Source organism: Sciurus carolinensis, chromosome 9 (assembly GCF_902686445.1).
Source record: "Sciurus carolinensis chromosome 9, mSciCar1.2, whole genome shotgun sequence".
In the NCBI taxonomy this organism is placed as follows: Eukaryota; Metazoa; Chordata; class Mammalia; order Rodentia; family Sciuridae; genus Sciurus; species Sciurus carolinensis.
Window position 1 is genome coordinate 4,773,435 of NC_062221.1, and position 24,254 is coordinate 4,797,688.

Genomic DNA, 24,254 nt, shown 5'->3' on the forward strand with positions numbered 1-24,254 from the left:
AAGGAAAAGTCTTCACCACCTAGCCCTGGCCTCTCAGAAGTAGCCCGCTCTTTTGAATATGAGTTTGGGAACGCTGTGTGGCAGAAACGTCTTCTGAGTTGTTCTGAATTTGAAGAGCCGTGGTTTCTCAGCTGATCCACCCAGGGAAGGCCCAAGGTTGCCTGGGACAGGATCTCAGTGAGTACTCACGTTCTCAGGGATCAGCGGTGAAAACTGAGCACGACCAAGCCCCCCACCCACGGAGCCAGTAGCCACGGCTCGCCAATGTGGTAATCCAAATGGTCCTTGGCAGTTCTCCACCTGGACATGGAGAAGGGTACTGCCTGCCTGCCCCTCTCTCCAAGCTGGCAGAGGCAGCCTCTCCTCCCATGTGGCTAGGGTTGGCTAGGCTCCCAGTTCTGCACTGGGAAGGCCATCATGGGGTCTCTGGGAAAGACTTTCTTCCATGATAAAAGAGGGAGAAGAGTCACCCGCCTGATGTTAATAAATAAATGAATAAAGCAAGTGACCCCAACGCTTTCTTCCTGCTGTTGGATGTTGGGGTGAGGAAAGTGACACTGGGTGTGTGGGGACATTCCGTAACAGGAGGGCATCCTGGGAAATCGGGAATGACTCCAGCAAAGACAGTGTAGTGTGAAGAGGCCCCCTTTCCTCCTGTCGCCAGGTCACGGCTGGCGCTCCTGTAACAAGGCAGGTGGAAGAGAGCAAGCACCACACTCACTCTTAGGAGCTCTGTGACACGGGACCTTGAGAGCAAAACTCGAAGCAAGCGCTTCAATGTGGTGGTCGGGGGTGGCCCAGGGCCCGGCACCACGGCTCCACCTCAGAACCACGCCACCTGCTTAGCCTTCTGAACACTCCGCCAGGCGGCACCACTGCACCGTGAAGCCCAGCCGCAGCTCGGCTGCTCCTCACCCCTGCCCGGGGCAGCGCCTGCAGCCCCACGCCTCCTGCCCCTCCGCAGCTGGGCTCGGCTGGAGGGCAGCACAAGCGTCCTCAGGGTTTTAGCCTTCCTTTGGAAAATCGCCTCAGTCTGCCCAGCATGACTGCTCCGTCCTGCCCGCTCCACCTTCCCGCAGGCATGGGAACCCTGGTCCTCCTGTACCACGTCTCTGCCGGCCTGGTGCCGCCACACTGCTCGGAAGCATCCAGCAGGCGCAGGGGAAGCACGCCACAGGGCCGCAAATGGAAGCGGACTCCTTTTTCAAAATTTCATTTTGAGCCAGGGTCTCACTGACTCGCCCAGGCTGGCCTTGAACTCGTGGTCCTCCTGCCTCATCCTCCCAAGCAGCTGGGATTGGAGGCACACGTGTGCCGACGCCCAGAGGCAAAGGGTCTATTTCCTGCCAAGATCCCATGCAGGGGGCAACCAGGGAGCCGTGCTGAGTCGCAGACCCAGTGGGAACCCAGCCCGGCCTGCCTGCCCTCTCGGCCCCTCCGTCGTAGGTTCCTCCCTCCCGGGCCTGTGACAGGTCCCTCAGAAGCAGCGTCTCAGGGTCAGTCATCAGACGGGGTAGCAGAGAATCTGCGGCCAGCTCCTAGACAGCAAGGCAGGGAGGACGCTGGAGGAAAGCTCGGGCCACCTGGCTGGCTTCCTGGAGAAGGGGCTCTGCTTCCACAGCTGCCTGGGAGGAGCTCTGGTTTCTGCCACCTGCGTAGGAGGAGCACGGGACCCAGGCGGAGCTTCCGGCCGTTGTCTGAGCCCACCTACCGGAAGCACCGAGTCTCTGGACATTTGCTGACCCGCTGCAACGACCCAAGGACTGACGCCGGCAGACCTGGGCCGGGTCTCTGTCCTCTTCACTGGTGGACGTACAGGCCACCTGACTGCTCTGACCCCGGCACAAGAAGCATTGTGTCGTGGTCGGGGTGTGACTCGCACTGCTCTCTCCCAAGGTGGTCGTCCCGGGAGCCGGTGGGATATGAGCCGGTGCCTACAGCCCGCCGCCGAGTTACCCGGTGCTGGAGTTGCCCTGGCCCACTCCGCCCGCCCGTCCCTTAAGTCCCTCCAGCCTGAGCCTCCCACCCTGGTGGCTGCGGCCTGCACGGCCTGCACAGCAGTTGACCAGCCAACCACCGCTTCTCTAAAGGAGAGGGTTGCGTTCCGGATGAACGAATCCCCCCAGTTTTGCCTGCCCAGACTCCAGGCCCCCAGTTTTGCTGCAGAAACCCCTGGAGCAGCCCTGTCAGGCCCTGTGTGTCTTCTCTGCACGAGCTTCTCTCCAGGGAGGGCTGCTCACGGCAAACCCCAGGAGTCCCTGCTTGAGAACTTTAGGCTGGATGTGATAGCACAGTAGGAGCCCAGAGGGAGTTTGAGCCCGGAGTTTGAGCCCGGGAGCCTGGACAGTTACCTGGAGGGCTGGGGCTGAAAGAGGCCGGCTTCTCGGCCTCCTCATTAAGATAACTGCCTTGTGCTCAGCTTGATGCCGGTGATCGCTGGCTGCCTGGAGTGGGGGCTGCTTTGGAGACCCTCCCTCTGCTGGCTCCTCCTCCCGCCTGCCTAGTCCCCATCCCCCCACTGACAGTTCCTGGGACCACCTCCCAGATAAGCCACCGCTCTTGAATCCTCCTCCAGAGTGGGCTCTGGGGAACTCAAAGCAAGACAACATCATCCCCAAATGGACCCAGTTCCTCTGGGGCTGTCAATTAAGACCACCGCTTGCTTTGCTCTTGGCATCTGAATCTCGAACAGAATCACACAAAGACCACCCTCGGAGGTTTGCTCAAGGCATCTGCCTGTCAGCGCCCTCCATGTGGATTTCTGCAGCTCCCTGTCACCTGTCTTTTCTGAGTCAGATTCTTAAGTTGCCCCCCCATCCCGTGGATTACCCCATATCCTTTCCACAAATTCATTTTGGAACAAGATAGCTAGAATTGCTTTCTGTGACTTGCAGTAAAAAAGAAAAAGCCAATGAATATAGATGGCACGTTAGACCTCTTTTAGCTACAAAGACTTTGTGATGGAAATGAAAGAATTCTAAAAAGTAAAAAAGCACTAAATGCTACGTATTTATTATTCATAAGATGAAATCCAGAGAGACCACTTTAAAGTGCCAATGTTTTCAGGTTTCTTCACACTTTTATATAGTGTGGCTGGGGAAGATGTCTTGGTGACATTTTGGCACAATGCCCATAGAAGTCATGGAGGAAGAAGAGTAGAGCAGCCTGGGGGTGGGCGGGTCACTGACTGCCCTTCTCCTCTCATCTTGTTGTGGTCCTGGGTGGCCACTAAGTTCCCAGGACCCAGCAGTGTCTTCAATTAAACATTTGCAGGAGTAAAATAGTTCTTAAGAGATTTCTAAGCAAAGAAATCTGTAATGCTGTAATCATAGAGAAATCCTGTTTGTTTACACTAATCTCACATTCCTGAACGTTAGAATTCCCAGAGCAAAGCTGTTTGAACACACTTTAAAGACAGGCTCCAAATACCCAAATCTAGGACACTCTGAGCAACAAAATAAATAAAATAATGGATTATAACCCAGAAAACAAAACATGTGTTCATGAGTCCATAGTGATATAAATAAATAAGTTTAGTAGAATCCCAAACATAAATATAGAATGATGGAACCATATAATCCTTATCTGGTAAACATTAGAGTAATCATGATCCCAGTCAAGAATCATTACTGGATGCTAAAATTAGTAGGTAGAAGTGTGATAATGGTAGTAAGATATTTACATAGTCTCAAGTATCTTATCACAAGATACTTATCAAGTACGAGGAGAAAACATTCATGTCACAGTAGAGAAACATGGAGGACTGCTTATCATCAAAATTAGTGTCACAGTCCTGAGACAAAATGGCTTCGTGACCCTCCTGAAGTGCCAAGAGGACCTGACTTGACTGACCGTGGGTTACCCAAAGGTTTGGTTAAACATCATTTATGAGGGTGTCCATATGCATATTTCTGGAGAAGATTGGGTTTGAATTGGTCAATTAAGTGATGGCCCTTTCCAGCGGGGATGGGCCTCTGTCAGGCTGTCAAAGACCCGACTAGGAGAAAGGCTAAGACAGAACTCTCTGTGTGTGTCTGCAAACTGACAATGGCCTCCTCCTACCTTTGGGCTCAGACTCAAGACCAGAACTTACACCGTGAACTATCCTGGTTCTCAGGACTTCGGCCTCAGACCGGAGCCTCACTGTTAGCTCTCCTGACTCTGGGGTTTTCAGACTCCAACTGGGACTGTACATTCAGCTCTTTGGGGTCTGGACCTCTCAGCTTCATTAATTGCACAAGCCAATTCCTTATAATGAGCCTATCTACCCACCTATTGTTTAGCTATCATCTCCTAGTTGTCCTGTTTCTCTGAAGAAGGACGGCTAATAATTACTCTACCAAGAATAATTGGTTCTGAGCTTTCTGGAATTGGTTCCTAATCTGGTTACATTTCGCTGTGACTCAATGATCTGACCATCGCAATTGTAGAGAAGAAAAAACTTATTTGAGGGCTCATGGTTTCAGAGGTCTTAATCCACAGAAGGCCGGCTTCATCCTCAGGACTCAAGGTGAGGCTGAACATCATGGAGACAGAGGGCGGTGCAGGGGAGCAGCTTACATCACAGTGATTAGGAAGCAGAGAGAGACTCCACTTGCCAAATACAAATATATATACCCCAAAGCTTCGCCCCAATTCCCACCTCCTCCAGTCACACCCTACCAGCCTTCAGTTACCACTCAGTTAATCCCATCAGGGATTAGTTCACTGACTGGGTTAAGATTCTCACAACCCAATCATTTCTCCTCTGAACCTTCTTCCATTGTCTCACAGGTGAGCTTTTGGGGGACACCTCACCTCCCAACCCTAACACTGGCATTAAAGAGAGCACCGACAGTCCAGCACACTGTGGTCATGGCGATACCCCGAAGCTCTCCACTGGATAGTCCTGATCAAGCAGTCTTTTACAAGGAGTGGGGGACTATGTGTATGATTTTTTAAAACATTTTTGGAAACATAATGAAGTTGACCAATTACTCCTAATGTCACTGACCAAGTGGTATAAGAAAAGGGTGAGCTCAGGGATTCGAACTCCCACTTCAAGTGCTGCACAAATAACCTTGAAATTCAGTGTGTGCCCTGCAGGAGACCCTTATTTTCCAGAGCCACAGGGCTGGGGTTCCCAAAAATTAAATACAGAATCCTTCATCCTGTGCTGAGCGGAACTACCATACAAGTTGAATTCTCATGGGGTACCCACTCTTAGAGGGAAATAACTGGATTGAGTGGGAAATAACTGGATCCCAGTTGGAACGGGGACTCGTGGGAAGGCCCTCATGAAGCTGGGGACCCTGAGCTTCCAAGTCCTGGTAAGTTCTCTTTGCCAGTGGAAGTGCACCGCCTTCAGGTATGTGGGGTTTCGGCCAACGATGCACAACACGAATTTGATCATGAGGACACAGTAACTAAACGGCACTCCTCAGAACTGTCTAGAGGGTGGAAGACAGAGCTCAGGACCATTCCGAGATAGGGAAGACCAAGAAACATGTCAGCTAAGTGCAGTGTGGAGTCCTGGACTGGAACCTGGTCCAAAAGGGGCTCTGCTGGGGAAATGGGTCAAATCTGCATGAGCACCGTGAACTAGTCAACAGTGTGGTGTCCACGTTGGTCCCGTCTCTGATGGCTGTGCTGTGGCGATGTCGGCACTCGGGGAGGGTGGGTGAAGGGGATGCGGGAATTCTTTGTACGATTTGTGCCACTGTTTTGCAAGTCCTAAATTTTTTTAATATTTAATTTTCAGTTGTAGGTGGACATAATGCCTTTATTTTATTTGTATGTGGTGCCGAGATTGAACCCAGGGCCTCATGTGCTAGGTGAGCGCTCTACCACTGAGTCACAACCCCAGCCCCAAGTCTTAAATTTTTTCAACAAGTTCAAAAGCAAAAAATAAGTAAATCACTCAGGCTGGGTGTGGTCATGTATGCTTTACTGCCGGCTCAGGAGGCTGAGGTAATAGAGCTACAAGTTCAAGGTCGACTGGACAGCATAGGCAACATAGCAAGACTGTGTCTCAAAAACCTTAAAAAAATAAATAAATTACACAAATGTGTATTGAAATAATAACTGGAGGTAGAGGACACGTGGAGGAAATAAAGGAAAAATATTCAAAATACTTTGTTCAGAGCAAGCTGTGGTATCACTATAAACAACAGAATGGAAATGAGAAGTTAGATGTAAAAAAAAAATCACAGGAAAGCATGAAGAACAATGCATAAATGTCAAACAAATGCAGAGTGAAGAACTGATAAAGAAGAGGTGTGAAGTACTAAGAAAATTATAATTGGAAATAAGAGAAGGATTTTGACATAGGAGTCATTTCTTTCCTCTGTCAATTTCCAATAATAAACACATATAAATAAGTATGTATTTCTCTGTAGATGAATAAAGACATTCTTTTTGTTCTAATAAGCATATATCTGCCTATAATTTGTAAATAGAGATTTTTCTGCCATAACAAATAGGAATGAGTATGTAAAGGAAATTGTGCACGACTCAGAACACTCTGTGGGAAAAAACTGAAATTGCATTCCAAAGAGAAAGAAACGGGGTGTGTACGTGTGGTCCCAGTTTTTCAGGAGGCCTTGGCAAGATCCGTTGCACCTTGTCTTTTTTGATCAGGGTTTTTTTGTTTTGGTTTGGTTCAGTTTTTAGTTGTTGTTACTGTTGTTTTGTTTTTGTTTTGATACCAGGGATTGAACTCAGGTACTGCTAAGCCACATCCCCAGCTCTTTTTAATATTTTATTTAGAGACAGGGTCTCAGTTGCTCAGTTCCTCACCTGGCTGGCACCCTCTTGGGCCCAGTAGTTAGACAATGATTAAATAGAAAGAAGACATAATAATATGTCATAAAATGACTGTGATAATAATAGAACATAGCAGTAAAATTGTTAGTATTTACTGTATGAAAACCACTATTCAGAACTTTGCCTGTTGGGTGTGTAGCTCAGTGGTACAGCACTTGCCTGGCATGTGACAGGCAGTGGGTTCAGTCCCCAGTACCTACAAATAAGAAGAAGAAAGAAAAGATGATTAAACGAACCAACTGGCTCTCGCTTCACCTGGGAGAGATGACGCTTCTAATTTATAAGACTGTAATGTCTTAATATATAATTAGTCCCCAGCAATAGGATGCTGTCCACCAGGAGGTGATGGAGTAGGCGTGGTGAGGCTCTCGGGGAGGAGAGGAGGAGGTGGTAGAGAGACGTGGGGTACAGAGCCCACACCTCACCCCGACGCTGAGGCTGGGGCAGCCACCACAGAGGGAAGGGTTCTCCAAGACACCAGAGGGAAGTCCCGCCAAGCAGGCCTATGCACAGGATGGACTGCTGTACATGGGATGATTAGAAAATGATCTTGCAGGTCGAATTTGACTTGAACTAGCATTGGCGCCAAATTGGCAGCTGGGAGAAGGGTCAGTGAAGGACAGAGATTCAAGTGCTCCTAAGTGCGAGTCTAGACACTTTTAAAAATCCTCAGTTCACATATTCTGTGTTCAGAAAATATGGACTCCAACATGCAGAACTAGCTGGGGTTAACTGAACAAGAAAAACGGCATGATGACAGCATTTGGGATGTGTGTTCTGGGGACAGCATTGCAGGTGAATGTAGAGCGGGATCCACTAGAAAGTCTGCGGCCCCAGGGGGCCATGAATCAAGACTGGGCGGAACCGGCAGAGCTGTGCCTTTAGGAGAGGCTTCATTTCCTTATTAAGCACAGAATATTCTTTACTTCCCTGAAGAAGTAGGCTTTCTCCAATTTTGCTTTTAAGTGCATGGACTATCTTGTACTTCCCTGGCTCTGACAGAGAGACTCATGCACAGTCTTCAGGACATTCAGTGATGTAAGCATGATGGCAAACAAGGGTGGACAAGGCCTAACAGGGAGCCTGCAGGAGGGGTGCAGGGTGGTGAGCCGCAGGGCACGGATGTGCTGAGGAGCCCAGCTCTGTGCCCACAACCGGCTTTGGCCTGAGAACGTGCACCAGTGTGGCCAGACCAATCATTCAAGAAAAGCCGAAGACACACATTTCTGTGCAAAATACCTTGAACTTTTAATATCTACTTGAAACTTTTTAAACTACTTGGAGAACTCCTTCTTAAAACAGTGCTTTCCAGTGACCTCCTGAGTTCCTTCCTTACTGGGTTCTCTTCTGCTCATCATCTAAAGCAAGGGGTCCCTTCTCTATTTCATCTGCATTGTCCACCTGGGCAACTGCACCTGATCCCACTGCATCAGGCCACCTACGTGGGACACCCAGACCCACATCCAGACCCACACCTGGCCCTCGCTTCTGCCTGTCACTCCAGGCTGTCAATCAAGTGGACGACTCTAAGGGGATGTCTCATGGGAATCTCAAGTGATGTCCCCTCATGGCCAAGAGGAGACTCTGCTGACCTACCCATACCTGTCCTTCCCATTTCAGAAAACGGAACCACCATCTACCAGGATGTTCATGCCAGAAGTTTGGGGGTTTTTTTAAGTACATTTTATGCAGATGGTGAAATTCTCTGCTTCAAGATCCTCTTCCGCTCCCCGCCGCTTCCCCCTTTCTCATCTGGAAAATCCCTACTAATCCTCGGACAGCCGTCAGGCACCACTGCCTCCAGGCAGAGCTGGGCACAGGAGGCCTAGAACAAAATCGTGGACCTGTCCAGCCCACAGGCTGGGAGCTCTTGCCTGAGCCTGGGGAAACAAGCACGTGGCACCTGATCTGGGGCTGGGTGAGAAGCCAAGGTGGGAGCGGCTCAGCTTGGCCCCAGGACACCGTCAGACACAGCCTGACCTCAGCCCGACTGCTGGGGACGAGGGCAATGGTGAAATGGGCTGCCGAGAACCCAGAGAGGTGGAGGGAAGGCGGGCAGCCCAGGTGGGACCTCGCAGGGTGAGCAGGGGCTCTTGGTGTGGGCACCTGCTCCACTGCACCTGGATTTCACTTGTAAGACACAAATTCTAAGGTAAACTCACATGCGTCCAAGGGAAGCCAGAGGCACTGACGTACTTCTGAGGGGTCCCTGCGGCTGGTCCTGCCTCTAGGAGGCTGTCTCTGGCCAGTCCCCACACTGAGCCAGGCGCCTGTCGGGGCTCCCGTGGGCCCCATGCCTGCTTGTGTCCCTGCTCTGAGCCCCTCATCTTCCCTCGACCTGTTGTTACGTACAGGCTTCACAAAATACCACTTCCCCAAGTTCAGTGATTTTGCTACATCTCTGAATTCCTAATCTTAGCATTGAAGCGGCTTCGTCGTGGTCTTCGGGAAGCCTTAGACAACCGACCGCCGCCCCACTGAGCGGCACCCAGCCCAGGTCAGCCTGGCCCTGCCGGCGCTCCCTGCTGCAGCCGCCGCCCTTGCTCCAGCCGCTCAGCTACCTCCGCACAGACCCGCAGTCTGTGGCTGCGGCGACCGCTGTGGCACTGCCCCTGCTGGGGAGGTCTCTGCACAGCTCCAGCGGGCGGGGAGCTCGCCACGGCTCACTCGCCAGGCGGCACCCACGGAGGCTGGCTCGGTCAGGTGTGTTGCAAAGGTGGAGTTCCAAGACCGGGAGCGTAGACGTGCTGCCGAGGCGGACGCAAGGACGAGAGGCAGAGGCGGGGCTTGCACGCGAGTCGCCTGCCTTCCGGCCCGGGTGGGCTGCTCTAACTGGAACGTCCCGGTCCAGAGAGGGCCATGCTGCTCTGAAGCCACGGGCGCTTGGCCGAGCTCCCCTCCCGTGTTCTCCCCTCCTGCCTTGCCTGCCCGCCACATGGACACATGCCCTGAACGGTCTTCTCCAGGGAACCCAGGCTGAGACGTCGGGACCAGCCTGGGCAGTCACACCTGCTAGAACCCTGTGCTTGACAGCAACTGGTCTCGCCTGTGGTCAGCTGGGAGGAAGTGAGGCTCTAGGGTAGGCCTCGGATGTCAGGTTGCCACCGCAAAGGGCCAGCCTGGGGGTAAGGACGATGACAGGACCTTTGCAGGTGTTGGCTACTTACGATGGCCTTGAAATCCTCCATAACTTTGGGGCAGCTAATTGCTATATTTAGGCATTCTGGGAAAGTCAGGAATGGCTCTGTGGACTATGAGTACATCAGACGGAACCAGAGAAGCATCTGCGGGATAGATCCTGAGGACGCGAAGCCAGGAAAATGTGATTAAAGCCAAATGAGAGACTTCACGGAAAGGGACAACTCACCTATCACTTGGAATTGTGTGTCCAGCCAGGACACCCTGTGACGGACTGACAGATCTGGCTCCATGGAGATGTTCCAGGCCAGGCTGTATGGGCAATGACCAAACAGACTCCATGTTGCTCTGAGACTCCATGTTATGTAGGAAGTGAGCTTCTCCCATGGGAACACCCGCCTCTGTGCCCATCCTCAGTTACTTAGCGTGACATGTCTAGCAATACAAAATGACAATTCTTATGTGACGAAAAATTGCTCTCTTTTGATCCCTATTTCTCCTAAACAATGCACCATGTGAACAGTGATTGTGTGGATGTTAGCAACCATTCTTTAGTTTGTACCTAGGTAAGGGTCATTTGGACCCACATCCCCCTCTGCTGATGATTTAGTGATGTTAGTTTGTAACTTCAAATCATAGCAACAGACATTTATGATTGATGTGATTTTTGTTATAAGAACCCCTACAACCCTGTGTTCGGGGCTGTTCTCCCAATAGTCATTTTTGGGGGCGTTGTGTGAGACAGTCAGCCAGCCGGTTTAATACAGACTCAAATTTGGACTTCTCAGTGGTGACCCACCTGTTCTTAGGTTGCGCCCCATAACAACCGTCCTAATGGTTTGCTGAGATGATCACTTGAGGCTTGGATTCATAATGGCTCATTAAATTGAGGTGGGAATGCTAGAACACCCTTGGGAGAGTAATGAGAAAGGAGTCAGGAAGCTCAGGCACAAGGAAGGAATTCACGTGGGCTTACCACCTGTGTTCATTCTCCAGGGGGACCAGGGACATTCCTTTCTCCAGACAATGGGTACCCCACCCTCACTGAGAAACTCCTGTCGACTGTTCTCTCGGGCAGGGTGGACAGTGGGAGATCCTGGCTCTGCGCTGGGCTCCCTGACAGCCCTTGGGATGCTGAGATTGGCCAGGCAGAGGACAGAGGGCTGCCAGGACCATAATGGGCTGTGTGGCCAGAAGTGCGCTCAGGTGGCCTGTCCTGCAGCACCTGCTATCACGGCGAAGGACGCCGGTTTCCCAGAGGCGAGGCAGACAGCCTCCTGCAGTAGCGGTTCTCGCGCACGGTGGCCTTGGCTCCACCCAGGAACTTGGTGGCAACGAGCACACCAGAGTCCCACCCAGACCTGCGACGCGGTGTGTGTGAACCCGTGATTTGGGTGCACACAAAAGTCTGAGAACCACTGAACCAGGGTGTGGCTTGATTTGTACAATCAAAAATAACAAACAGAAGGGGTCCAGGTGCCCCGGGGAAAGCTGCGATTTCCAGCTCCTCACTAGGTCTCTGGCAGCCCGGCTACTGAGGGAGCGGAAGCTGGTCCTCGCAACGCCCCCAGCATGCCAGACCTTTCTCCAGTGCTGGCTCACAGGTGCCAGGGAGGGAGTTCACTGGAGGAAGGCAGCGCCCGGACTCCCTGAGGCTGGTTGCAATGCCATCACAGTTGGCGCCATGGCGAGGGGTCCTCGTCAGAAATGAAGACCCCCGGATGGCAGAGGGTACGTGGGACTTGGGTTCAAGTCCACTCATGGCAGATCCAACCAATCTCAGGCCCCTCCTGTGGCCATTTCTCTAGTCTCCAAATGCCCAGTGGGGCCCAGCCAGGGCAGAGGGTGGCCCTGATTTCCCAACCTCCGAATAAAGGATTGTAAAGACAGGAAGGACCTGCATGAGCCTTTTAAAATGTAACGCCCCCTCCCTTCAGGCCAAGTTAGTAAATCGGAGCAATCTCACTTCCAAGGAAGACCAGAGGAAAGCCAGACTCTCAGGACCAACGGAGGCTTAAAGGCATTCAGAGATGGGATCCTGTGGTCCTCTGAGTCTCTGCATCTATCTGAACTCTGCAGAAAAAAGACAAAAATATACGATTGTGGTGGGCACCAGTGGACCACTATGAACCTAACCAGGGGGACCCCAATTATGGCTTCTGTGCCAGATATGAATTTTATTGGAGCAATCAACCCCACCCCTGGTACTTAGTTCGGGGCCATTACATTGCTGAATATGTCATTCCTGCTTCTCCTCAGTAGAGAGGATCAAAAGCAGCTCACCTCCACACCTGCAGGACCAGCACCCAGTCCTGGCCGCCTTGCCCCACGTCGTGTTAATGCTCCTGAATGTGACAGTGTATTTGTTGTGAGTGACCTCAGTCATCTTCCCATCCACCTGCTTCATTCTGATGGACAGCTCTCTAATTGGACCCAATACACAGAATAGGTCAAGTAACTTCAAAGGCCTATGACACAGCGCGTCAGAGGGCAGGCAAGACGTCCCTGATGAGTAAGGGCCCGACAGCGTCAGTCAAGTGCTGGGAGGCCAGCGGTCCACACTCTGTGGGCAAAGCCTGAGAGCCCAGGGACAGCAAGCAACTGTGCCCAGTGAGCTTGGTATTAACAGAACTCCCAGGGAGGGCTGAGAAGAATAGGAGCAAACCATTATGTGAAGCGATACCTTTAAAAAGATTCACGTAGTTCTGAATATACAGAAAATGTGGTTTGTTGGCCTGAACCTTCATGTGGCCCCTGTGATATGAAGCATTAGCTGGTGCCACTCCCTCAGTTCACAGCTACGGCACCATGGGAAATTCCCTGCCACCAGTGAAGGGACCAGGACGCTCTTGAATCCAACCAAAGACGGGCTAGTGTTCTCCAGAAGTTCTTTAAATAAGAATGGCCGCCAGGGGGCCCTTTCCAACCAAACTCTCTGCATGTCACCAGCCTCTCTCCTTGGTCAACCGACTGCTTACACAGGGGCTCATGAGTGGACCTGGTGTCAAGTTCAGATCCCACAGCGGATGGAAAAGCCAGGGCTCCAGGAGCGGAGGGGCGGAGCCGAGGGGCGGAGCCTCTCAGCGCCCACCAATGACAGACACGGAGTGTGCACTCCATCCCTGCAGCCTCGTGTGGCTGGGGAGAGATCCTGGTTCCCAGAAAACACACCAACCGTTCCCCTGGAGGGAAAATTGCAACCGTGGGGAACTCCTCCAAGCAAGAACAGGAATTTTTTTTTTTTTTTTATACCAGGGATTGAACCCAGGGGTGCTTAACCACTGAGTCACATTCCCAGTCCTTTTTACTTTGAGACAAGGTCTTACTAAGCTATTTAGGGCCTCACTAAGTTGTTGAGGCTAGCGTTGAACTTGCAATCCTCCTGCCTCAGCCTCCAGAGCTACTAGGATTACAGGTGTGTGCCACCACACCTGGTCAAGAGCAGAATTTCTGTACTGGGACTTTAAGACTGATTGTCATAAGGAGCTGTAGTTGAGTTGCTGCTAGGAGCAAAAATAAGTGTGTGTGACATACAGGACTCACAGAGGCGCTGCTTGGTGATTCTGTGCCCTGCGGGAGTTGTAAATGGGTACTCACAGCAACTGTCACCTGAGAAGGAAAAACAACTAAGGGTTTGTGTCAGTCTTCTGTTGCTATGACAAAGTACCTGAGGTAGATCAACTTATAAGGAGGAAAGGTTTACTTTGGCTCAGTTTCAGAGGTTTCCATGGCCACTTGGCCCAGTCGCTGGCCCTGCGGTGGCACAGCATATGATGGCGGAAAGGAGAGATGGGAGAGGCCTCAGGGCACCTCATGGCAGCAGGGAGGGAGACACACAGGAAAGGGTTGGGCCAATGGTCCCCTTCAAGGGCTCCCCCAGTGACCCGACCACCTTCCACCAGGTCCCACCCGCCCAGAGTTGTTGGACGGGGACCAAGCCTTCAACATAGGGACCTCTGGGGGACATCCAGGAGCCAAACCTATCAGTAGAGAACAGGGAGGCAGAGGGAAGGTAAAGGGGAGAATGGGGACTGCAACCCAGTTCCCCGTGTGCGTGATTCTGCCGGAACGAAGCAAACCGCAGTGCTCAGAAAATCAACTGATTTTTAAAGATCCAAACTACAGCAGGTTTCACTCCATCACGGATGTGGGACTGGGGCAAGCCACCAGGCAAGCCACCTGGAGCCGCGCAAGTGTTGGGTGAGAGTGCAGAGGAGGGGGATGACGGGCATCAGCGGGGGCTCTGGACCTTCCCACTGGGGACAGAAGGTGACGAGGACACCGGGACACCTCCTCTCGCGCAGCCCTCACGCCGCTTCTCTGGAGAGTCCTGCACAGCCCAGCAGCTGCCTGCTTCTGCTGTGCAGCAGTGGTCACCTCAGTCACCCGTCCCCTCGGGGGTCCTCTTTTGCCCTCACTCCTGCTTCCTTGGGCGATGCCCCCCACTCCCGAGAACACGTCAGCATGTTAGATTTTGCTGAAGACGCTTTCTCAATGACCTGGATTAAGATCTTAGTCACATGGGTCCAAAAAACGGAGCGGCCCACAGGCGGCATATACACAGCAACACCCCTGTCTCTTTCCCGTATTTTCAGCTACCACGTGTGCCATATTTCTGTTTGCACATTTGTACCAACACCAGTGTCTTATTTCTCAGCACCTCGACAAATTGGTGGCTGCACAAAGACAAGTTCTTGTCATAATCCTAACACCCAGCTGAGTACCTGGCCCAGAGCAGATGCTAAGTAAATGTTTATTAGGAGGCTTCAAAAAAACCAAGGTATGCAGGAAAAGGGCTCATGTAGGAGCTGCAATCACCTGCTCACCTGTTTCCTACCTGCCCCCGTGACCTTGGACAAATCACAGATTCATTGAGACTCCTTTTCAGAGTCCATGAAACAAAGGTAACAGCATCTCCTCTCAATATTGGGAAGACTAAATGAGATGCACTATGTGTAAAGCCTCTTTATATTGCAGAATGCTGTACAAATATCAGCTTCTGTTACTCATACATTACTAAGTAGACACTAAATTAAAGGGGAGATGGAAACTGAGACTTGGAGAACCAGAGGGAAATATGAAGAGATAAACTCAGTCATCGCACACAGAACTATATGTGACAAGATCCTGTGCTTCGTCCTCCTTCCAGGGACAAAACAAACCAAGACACTGGGCATACAATTTTTTCTGGCATTTTCCCTAAATCTCTTTCTTCATCAATTTATCAGACACTTACTGAATGCACATAGGTTCTGGCTTTGTCTTTAGCCAAGAAAAGGGCAACAGCATGGTCACTGCCCCCAGAGGGACAAAGTCTAGTGAGGAGGTGGACGTGCGAGTGGACAGATAATGAAGTGGAATCTGAGGTCGTGCAGATGCACTGGAGGACCCCAAAAAGGACTGAGTAATTCTGAATGGTTGGGTAGAACTGGGGAAGAGGAGATGACGACCAGGGAGGCTTCCTACAGAACCGGATCCTCCAGGATGGCTCTTGGAGGAAGCAGAGTTAGTAAAGGAGGGTGCAATCCAGGGCACCAAACCAAGACCCCGCATGCAAGGGTGGGACTTTATCTGTAAGGCCTAGGGGCCCGCTAAGCCACCTTCAGCAGGAAAGGACCCTGGTCAGAGATGTGCCCATTGCTTCCGCTGCAGGCAGCTCTTCCAGCCCCAGAGGAGACACACGAGCAAACTCTGGAACTCCGCAGCCTTGGTTGAAGCAGACTCCACTGAGAAGAGCAGCTCCCTGGACTCACAGCTCTCAACGTGGAAACATCAGAAGGCCTGCTAATACCTTGGTTGAGATCTCACTTTCCTGTGATTTCCTGGGCGAGTCCCTTATCCATTCTCCAAACAAGTGAAGTCCTAATGAATCTAATCTGAACGTCAAATGCTTTGATTAAAGTTTAAGCTTTCTTGCTGCTCTGGCTTATCAGGTGACCCCGGAGGGTTAGCATGGAATTGCTTCCCTTCCCGTCCTCTGTGCAATCAGAGAAGGAAGCGGCACGTGAGGGTGACCGGCACACGTGGAGCCCCAGGACTGGCCCGATACCCCTGCCACGTGGCCACGGTCACTTAGATGATGACGATCACTTTGAGGCTGGGTTGACATCCAAACGTAAACTGGATTTCTTTTCTTTCTGTTCATTTTATTTTACTTTTTAAAAACGGGGATTCCATCGAATCATAAAAAGCAGCTAAATTCTACTCCTTTGCAATTTAATTTCAACAACTTTATGTCAATCTCTTCTAAAGCAAAGGTACTTTGGAGAAAAGATCTAAGATAGAACTTTAGGGGTTCAGAGCCTCCGAGAAGACAAGACTCCAGGGCTCACGAAGGGCATAGAAAGGAGTCTCTCTTCTTCACACGACATACCCACCCCAGGCGGCCTCTACCCTCAACCTCGGGGAGAGCCAGGGTCAGATTGTCCCCTCCCTTGACTCCCCCATCATAAGGTGCCAGAGACGATGTGCCAAGGACAGCATCTCCCCCTCCTCCCCACATGCCCCTCACCCACCCACAGCAGGGCCACCCTACCTTGTGGTGCCAACACCAAATGCTAAAAGAATCGTTACTGACAAGCGTGTTCTTTAAAACACAATGGCGACACCGAGAGACTCAAGCTGCCGCTTCAACCTCTGCTCCGTAGCAGAAGTTCTCTACATGGCTACACAGGCTCAGGTCGGGAGTATGTCCCCCTGGGTGCACTTGGACCCCTCTCAACACTCACCACCACATCAACCTCAACTGTAAAAACACAACAACAAACACCAAGTATTTAAAAATCTGCTAATTTTTAATTATATTTTCATGAACTCCAGGAAGAACATCTTTGCAGTCATGTTACAAAAAAGCAAAGAGGGACATTCAAACATGCAATTTAAAAAATGGATTCACAGTGAAAATAATGTATGTCAGTACTAAAATACAGTTACTTGGTTTCCTGAAGGGAAAAGGTTCTTTTTCCTAATAATCTATTCACTCAGATTTTATTATGAGAATTTTTTTTCTTGAAAGCTTTGGGGAAGTTTTCAATGTGTGCTACCATCATTTTCAATCTGATGAAGACCCGCATTCTGGAAGCCATTATTTGCAATCTTTAACTTACCAGAAAATTGAAAAGTACGACAAAGAGCTTGGCAACGGGGTTCTTGTTACATACAGAGCTGTTAGCAAAAATATGTAACAAATTTCATGTAGAACAAACCACTTTGTTTTTATATACAGAAGTCTGCTGTCTTCCAGCATGTTCTAAGCGGGGAGGGGCTTGGGAGCAGCCAGGCGCTCTCTGAACTCTCCTTCGGGGTGGGGTGAGGAAGTCTTAAAAGGCGAGGGAACTCGTCTAAACTTCTTTCAACTGAGTCATAAAAATGCATCTGGGCTTCTCAAGGTAGAAAGAAAAGTGACAATGGCTTCGAACAAAGAATTCCTCCCTCTGTGGTTCACACAGTCCTAGTCAACTCAACAACGACGTCCGTGACACAATCTGAGGACACGGGAAGGGCATTCTGTGAAACCCGAGTGCACGGCGCCGGGCGCTGAGAGGGTCACGCGAGGGCATGCACACACCTGGCGCGGCACAGTTCACGACACGGAGGGCAGGAAGCCCAGGTACCCGGGGACATCACGGAGTCTAGGCACAAACCCATACGCAGGGGACACAGGGAGTCACGTGGACACCAAAATACAAGCTTAAAAACGCACCGGGAAACCGTTTCAAAGCCAAGGACCACACGGGCGAGGCGCTGCGGTTCCGCAGACGCAGGTGAACGTGGAAGATGCAGCTGTGCGCTAGTCACAGTCTCAAAAGAAAGTAGATCTCTGGTTTATCGTCACTGCTCGGCTCAGTCTGCAAAACAGAACTATCCGAACAAAACGGGTCCCCGTAGCCAGGGCGCAGGGCGGAGCAGGCCCCCTCGGGGATGCCGCGGCCCTCCAGGTGGCCCCCTCGGGCGCTGCGCAGATAGCCTGCGATGTAGGAGCCGGTGGAGTGGCGGTTCCCTGCTGGGGCGGGGGCCGCAGGCCTGCTCCGGAGCAGCACCCCTGCCCCTGGCTGGCCGCTGGGGCTGGCCACTCTCTGCCTGCTGGCTTCCTGCTTCTCCTTGGCACGGCTGGCGATGTTGCGCACTCTGCTCTGGCTCCTGGATGACAGCTTTCTGACCAAGGCCCTGGGAAAGGGGCCGGCATCCTGCTTTGAGTACAGCACCTGGCGGCTGTCCTCTTGCTCGAAGGATACCAGTTTCCGGAGCTGCTCCGTGAGTGCGTCCGAGGGCCCCAGGGACTCTGTCTCCAAGGCCACGTCCTTCTTATCTCTAAGGCCAGTTGTAATGAAGCTCTTGCTAATACACTGATACTTGCTCTCGAAATTGCAAGCAATGTCCTCCGATGTTAAATCCCCCAGACTTTTGGATTTGCAAGGACTTGGCAGTTTTGAAGCAGGCAAAGGAGGATGCTTGGCTGGCTGCTGGGCTGCGGGGGCATGCGAGTCTTGAACACGAGACAGCTGGGACACACAGACAGGGTTCATTTTTGCATCTGGATTTGAGAAACAGTTATGAACAAAGCCAGCACCCTGGTAGGTTAGACAAGAAAGATTTCCATTTTTGACCCCTTGAATGTGGTTGACTATTTCAGGGACGGAAGGGTGGAGAGTCCCTTTGCAGTAGCCATTTCTCAGCCCTCGCTGCAAGTGTTCCACCACGTCCTGACTGTACTTCAGTTCTAGCGGAGAGGCGAGTTGGCCTGTTTCCTCTCTCCTCCATTCGTAGGTTGTTAGAGGCAGGTCTTCTGACTCCCCATCGACTTCCACAAGGCTGCTCTCCCCAGAATTGACGCAGAGAGTGGGCTCGCCGACTCCATCTCCCAGTGTCAGATCAGGGGAGAGGACAGGGCTGAAGCTCTTCAGGGGCCCCCAGTCTTCTCTGGTGGTGGGACTTTTTGGTAACCAGCCCTGAGGAGCATCGGGGGACCCAAGCAGCTTGCTCTCCACGGCCCTGGTCTTGGTTGTACCAGCAAGGTCGTCCTCTGGCTCCGTTTTAGAGACTGGAGCTCCACCCACCTCGCAAGCAACTGTTGCCCGCCTGGTGTTCTCAGAACCCGGGAAGGCCATCAGCTCCGGGGTTGAGCACAGGAAGGAGGACCTGGGCTTTCCCCTGGAAAACCCAGGCTGGGAGGGCGTGTGGGGGCCCCAGGGAGCTGCAGCAGTTCGACCCGACGTCACACCGGTGCCGTGGAGATGGGACACTGCTGTGAAGTTAGCCTGATCACCAGTCTCATCCAACTGGCCGATCAGGGCCGAGATGGAACTGCCCGGCTCGTTCTCGTCTGTGAAGGTGACGTTGTCAATAAGATGGGAAATGTCACTCTCCTGCAGAACGGGAGTCGAGTGTACCTCAGGGACGTCAGAACAGAGCACGGAGACGTCGGACAGGGAAAAGGAGGTGGCGGCTCTGCCCGCAGCCTGGCTGCCTTCCAGGCTCTTGATCTCCAGGGCGCTTTGTGAAAGGGTGCCCCCCTGCAGCCGGCCTCGTCCCTGCCCCAGGCCCGCGGCGCTCGCCCTGGCCCTGGTTTTCCCGCCGTGCACATCTCCACACTCGGCTTGCGATGAGTGAACGGCGGGCTCAGGAGCCAAATGCTGCCTGGGGGAGAGGGACTTGCTGGGACAGCGGCTCTCCTGGACATCACTTGTCACACTGGGTTTGCTTCTCCCACCCGGCGCTCCTAGCTGCTCTCCTGTGATAGACACGTGGGCAGTAGGAAGAGTGGCGGCCCCTTGGCTGGTGTCTTTGTGGAGGAGAGCACTGGAGGAGGAGGACAACTTTTTGTTGAAATTTGGAAAGTGTGGGTCTTTTATACTTGCCTTCCCCTTTCTTCTGCCATCCTCATCCTCTGCTGAAGGAAACAGACAACATGTTAGGAGACAGGTATCACTTTAGGTACCACCAGCAAACACGTTTGTCTTGAGACGGACAAATGGAGAATGTGAATCTGTTACACTGTGACAATATCATTATGGATTGCATAGGCTGCAACAGTGTCTGTGTGATGGACACATGGAAAATATATTGATAGGAATCCGCCGCAGCTTCCCTTTGAATGTCTATTACATCAGCCAGGGATGTAATACGCATTGTCGAGACACGTCAACGAGTTACCGTAACCGCACTCTCACGGTGAGGATTACCTTCTGGGGCCTCCTATTCAGATTCATACTACACAGAAGCGTGGCAATAAAAACAGAACAAGACAGCTCTGTTAAAGAAAGCACTGCAGTACCTGGAAGCAAGAAGCCGTACGCTTTCAAGTCACACTTGCATCAGCACAAAGTCACAAACAGTAGCATTTAAAAACCACCCTGGCGAAAGATGTAATTGAACCCATAATTTTTAAGACAACTGGAAGGTACAACAAATGCATGAAGATATGAGGATCTGCTGTAAAGATAAGGAACTGGCCATCAATTCTGTCACTACTAATACCTGATCTTTTGTTAGTCGTATTTTTATTGCTAGTACGCAGATCTCATATGGTGTTCTCCCCTAAGAATGGTAGGAAGATGCAGGCACAGTAAGGAAAACAGTAAGAACCACAGATCACAGTCCTGGGGACTTCCTTGTGGCCAAGACAGCATTAAGTGAATGATTACACTTCGTCAGACTTTATTTTTTGGTGGGGAAGGGGGATGCGAGGGATTGAAACCAGGAGCACTTAACCACTGAGTCACATCCCTGTGCCTTTTTAAATTTTTTATTTTAAGACAGGGTCTCATTAAGTTGCTGAGGCTGGGTTTGAACTCATAATCCTCCTGCCTCAGCCTCCTGATTGAGGACTACAGGTTGTACCATTGCACCCCGCTTGATCATTCTTTCTTAATGTCTTCTAAGGCTTTAAGAGTCATGGCTTATAAGAGAGAATTTAACTTCGTATTGAATGTTTTCCTGAGAAATTCTTCATCATAAAACTTTTTAACCCCTCCCACATTATAATCAATTAAATGTCCTATGATGTCACTACTCAGAGATATTCACTGTAGTTTTTGCAGAGGGCCACAGTAATGTCTGGCATTCTGTATTTTACTTTTTCTTCACTTAGTATTTTTTTTTGCTATAATATACTTTGAATGGATGAATGACTATGAATTGCTCCAGATTAACATAAGTTCAATAGCTATGACTAAGTCATATAACCATTTTGAAATACTGCTTTCTAACTCACCTAAATGGTATTAACATCTCAACTGTGGTATAAGCAAGGCAAAATATTACCAATTCCTATTGAGTATAATTTTATTTCCCTAAAGATGGGGCTGTAAAATAAAGTTAGCAGTACATATTTCATCTCTTCTCTGACTCTGCTCTTAGCAAAATTTCAAACATTTAAACTTCCTTTTTCTCCTTCAAATAAACCTTTCAAGAATTGGTTTTTCTCCCTAGAATATTTTACAACAAAAATTGACACCAGCAAAATGCATTTGTGAAAAAATAGGCCATTAAAACTAGTTTAATAAAAGAAAAATTTTGCTAAAGTAATCAAGCACCACATTCTACTTGTGTGAGATGATTCTGATTTAACTAAAATATATTTGTTCCAGAGACATCAGATGGATATAATTTTCGCTCTTATATTACCTAGAATAGTACAGGGAGTCAAACAAGTAAGAGCCCTTTGTCACCTTGAAAAGCAGTGACCACTCTTTATCAGATCTGGAAATGAATCTGTAATACATTCAAATTAAGGAAAAGATGGTAGCGTCTGACCCTAATGCTTGTGGAGCCTGTCCAGGCAGGAGCCAAAGTCAGGCTTCCATCGAGGCCAACACCCAAGACCAGGGACATAAGATCAAGGAAAACATTGCTTCAACCACCTCAGGAGGAAGCAAAGATTTTCCAAGTGAAAATCTTTTAACATCTTGTTTTCTTTCCCCATAAACATTTTTAGTCCCAGAAATATGTATGTGGTGGGGAAAGTAATACAACCATATTCAACCCCAGAAGAGCCAATATAGTTCTATTCAACCTCAAACAATGAGTAAAAATGATAGCACCTGGAAATCCTACACCTTTTGCAGGTTTTGTCTTCCTCATAGACCCACAAACTCCAGGCCATCCCACGTGATGGTTCCCCTGGCCTTTGCCATCAATATCAAATGGCAATGCTATTGTAAGGCTTAAGGTGAGAGGGAATAGCACTTTACCACTGTCCTCCCCAAAGGCTAAGACTGACATACAAAACCATTTACTTTTCAGTATATTGCACTTCGTCTGCAGAACGTCAACCCTGTCATGCTGGAAACAAGAGACTGAAATGCAGGGCAGAGAAACTAAAAGATGCTTACCCAGAGAGTTTTCTTTTCCTTCTGTGTCTTTTGCTGTTTCAGGTGCAGACAGTGACAAAGCCCCCAGAAGACTTCTGTCCACGGGCATAGAGACAGGGCGGGCTTGCAAGCTCCGTGTGGTCCTCCTCAGGACGCCGTCCTGCTCTCTTGTGGCCTCCGACACCGAGTCCTTGATCTCCACCATTTCCTGGAAGCCCATTTTGCTCTTCTTCCTGCCTTTGGCTGGAGCGCTGGCCGTGCGGCGCAGGATCCTGTCTCCAATCGATCGCTTCCGAACGTAATGGGAGCTGCTCTCTGAGGAGCTGTGCCTGGGATTCTTGTTGAACAGCCCCTTCAGGCCCTGCAGCTGCCTGTTCTGAAGACACAAAAGGACCCACCGGAAGTTTAGCAGGTGAGATCACCTCAGCCTCTTGCCTTGGAAATGGCAGCTCCATGAGAAATGAACACAGAACGAGACTGTGCGACCACTGAAGGACACGGACCAGGAAGACAGCCCACAGCAGGTCCGCACCCAGGGCATGCACATCCCAGCCTCACCACCGACCTTCCCCAGGAGCTCCCTGCCCAGAGATGGCAAGCGGGTGGGAAGGTTCCCACAGTGAGCAGCCTGCCACAGACCTCAGCCGCCCTTAAGCAACAGACGGGTGTTTCAGAGTGGGAAGCGGGAAGATGGAGAGACGTGAGGAAGCATGCCACCATGACGCCCGAAGAGAAGCAGGACAGTGGGAAGGAAGCACCATGCCGAGCAACTACCTTGGTGGCTCCTAGAAAGTGCAATATAGTGTAACTGGGGTTGAGGATTAAAGGGCTCCACTGCAAGGGAAGAACAGAGACACAACAGAACACGATCTGGGCTCATTCGAGAAGGTGACACCAGGGAGAAGAAACGCGTGGACGTCTGTCGACCCTTCCTCCCAACCCTGGTGACGTTCCCCCAGCTGGGTTTCGTCACCGTGAGACCAGCCAACACTGTGGAGTATTCATGACATGCCAGGCAGCTTTGTAAGGGTAGCACGAGCTCCTTTATCAGGAGGCACCAATTGGCCCCAGAGCCACCACGGGGACGCAGACCCAGGAAATGTGGAATCCCTCTGAGCAGTCGCAGGCCACACTTCCTATAAAGAGGAGCGCCGGACACGCCTGGGCTCCAGCCGGTGCTCCTCCACTCCCTCCAAATCCTATCTGGGCCTGGAAATCTGACCAGTGGCCAAGTCTCCATGACTGGGCATGACCCAGGGGATTGCCTATTGATTGGCAGGCCTCAAGTCCACTCTGCAATAAGGATGGCAGCAGCCAGAGAAAACTAAAATGTATTCTTGTGTTCTCTCTCTCTTTTAAGTACTGCGAATGGTTTCAAATCCATTCACAGCATTTAGGTTTTCAGTTAACATTGGTATCAAATGAATTCGTCCCACCTAGAACTGGCCGAGGTCCTAGCCCAGTGGTGAGCATGGGTAACTCGTCAAGCATCTGAGACCCAACATGGCCTCCTGCAGCCATCTGGGGCTTTCTCAGAACTAAAATAAAATTTGACACTTAACTGATTACCCGAGAACATAATAGGGCCCCCAGGTGCAAGGGATGCACACACATCCCTGAACAGTGCAGAGAGCAAGGGCAGATGGGGACAGGGCTGGGATGGCAGACTGGGCTTGCTGAGCTTCCCCACCGTTCTCCATTAAAGAGCAGCTTGTCAAAATGTGCATATTCCTCTGGTGCAATCAGCCAGTCGGTGACTTTGTTCAGGACCATGTTACTGTGGCTTTAAGCCCTATGATCGTTCTCACCTTTCCATAGATTTCATTGATTGTTATGTGGACAAATATGGAAGCTTCTGTGAGTCCTTCCAAATAGACATGCCGGTAGCCTGAGAAAAGCAAAGAGAGTTGTCTCCTTGAGTGGGACTCGCATTTGGCTTTCCTGGAACTCAACCATAGTTCTTTACATTTTATGAAGCACAGTAACAGTCACGGTCATCTC

The 24,254-nt window shown here is 50.8% G+C and overlaps 1 protein-coding gene across 8 annotated transcripts in view; it reads right to left on the minus strand.

Moving 5' to 3' along the window:
- Positions 1–16,725: 16,725 nt before the first annotated feature.
- The window catches only part of Plch1 (phospholipase C eta 1), a 187,356-nt gene continuing 179,827 nt past the window's right edge, over positions 16,726–24,254 (minus strand). For 4 of the 8 annotated variants that reach the window (XM_047564925.1, XM_047564930.1, XM_047564929.1 and 1 more), the window contains 4 exons: positions 24,062–24,141; positions 23,028–23,087; positions 22,275–22,629; positions 16,726–19,831 (listed from right to left, as the gene is read on the minus strand). In XM_047564925.1, coding sequence (XP_047420881.1) covers positions 17,736–19,831; positions 22,275–22,629; positions 23,028–23,087; positions 24,062–24,141 — 2,591 coding nt within the window. In that variant the 3' untranslated portion in view covers positions 16,726–17,735. The remainder of the gene's footprint in view (positions 19,832–22,274; positions 22,630–23,027; positions 23,088–24,061; positions 24,142–24,254) is intronic. The other 4 variants (XM_047564926.1, XM_047564931.1, XM_047564928.1 and 1 more) reach the window with 4 other exon arrangements.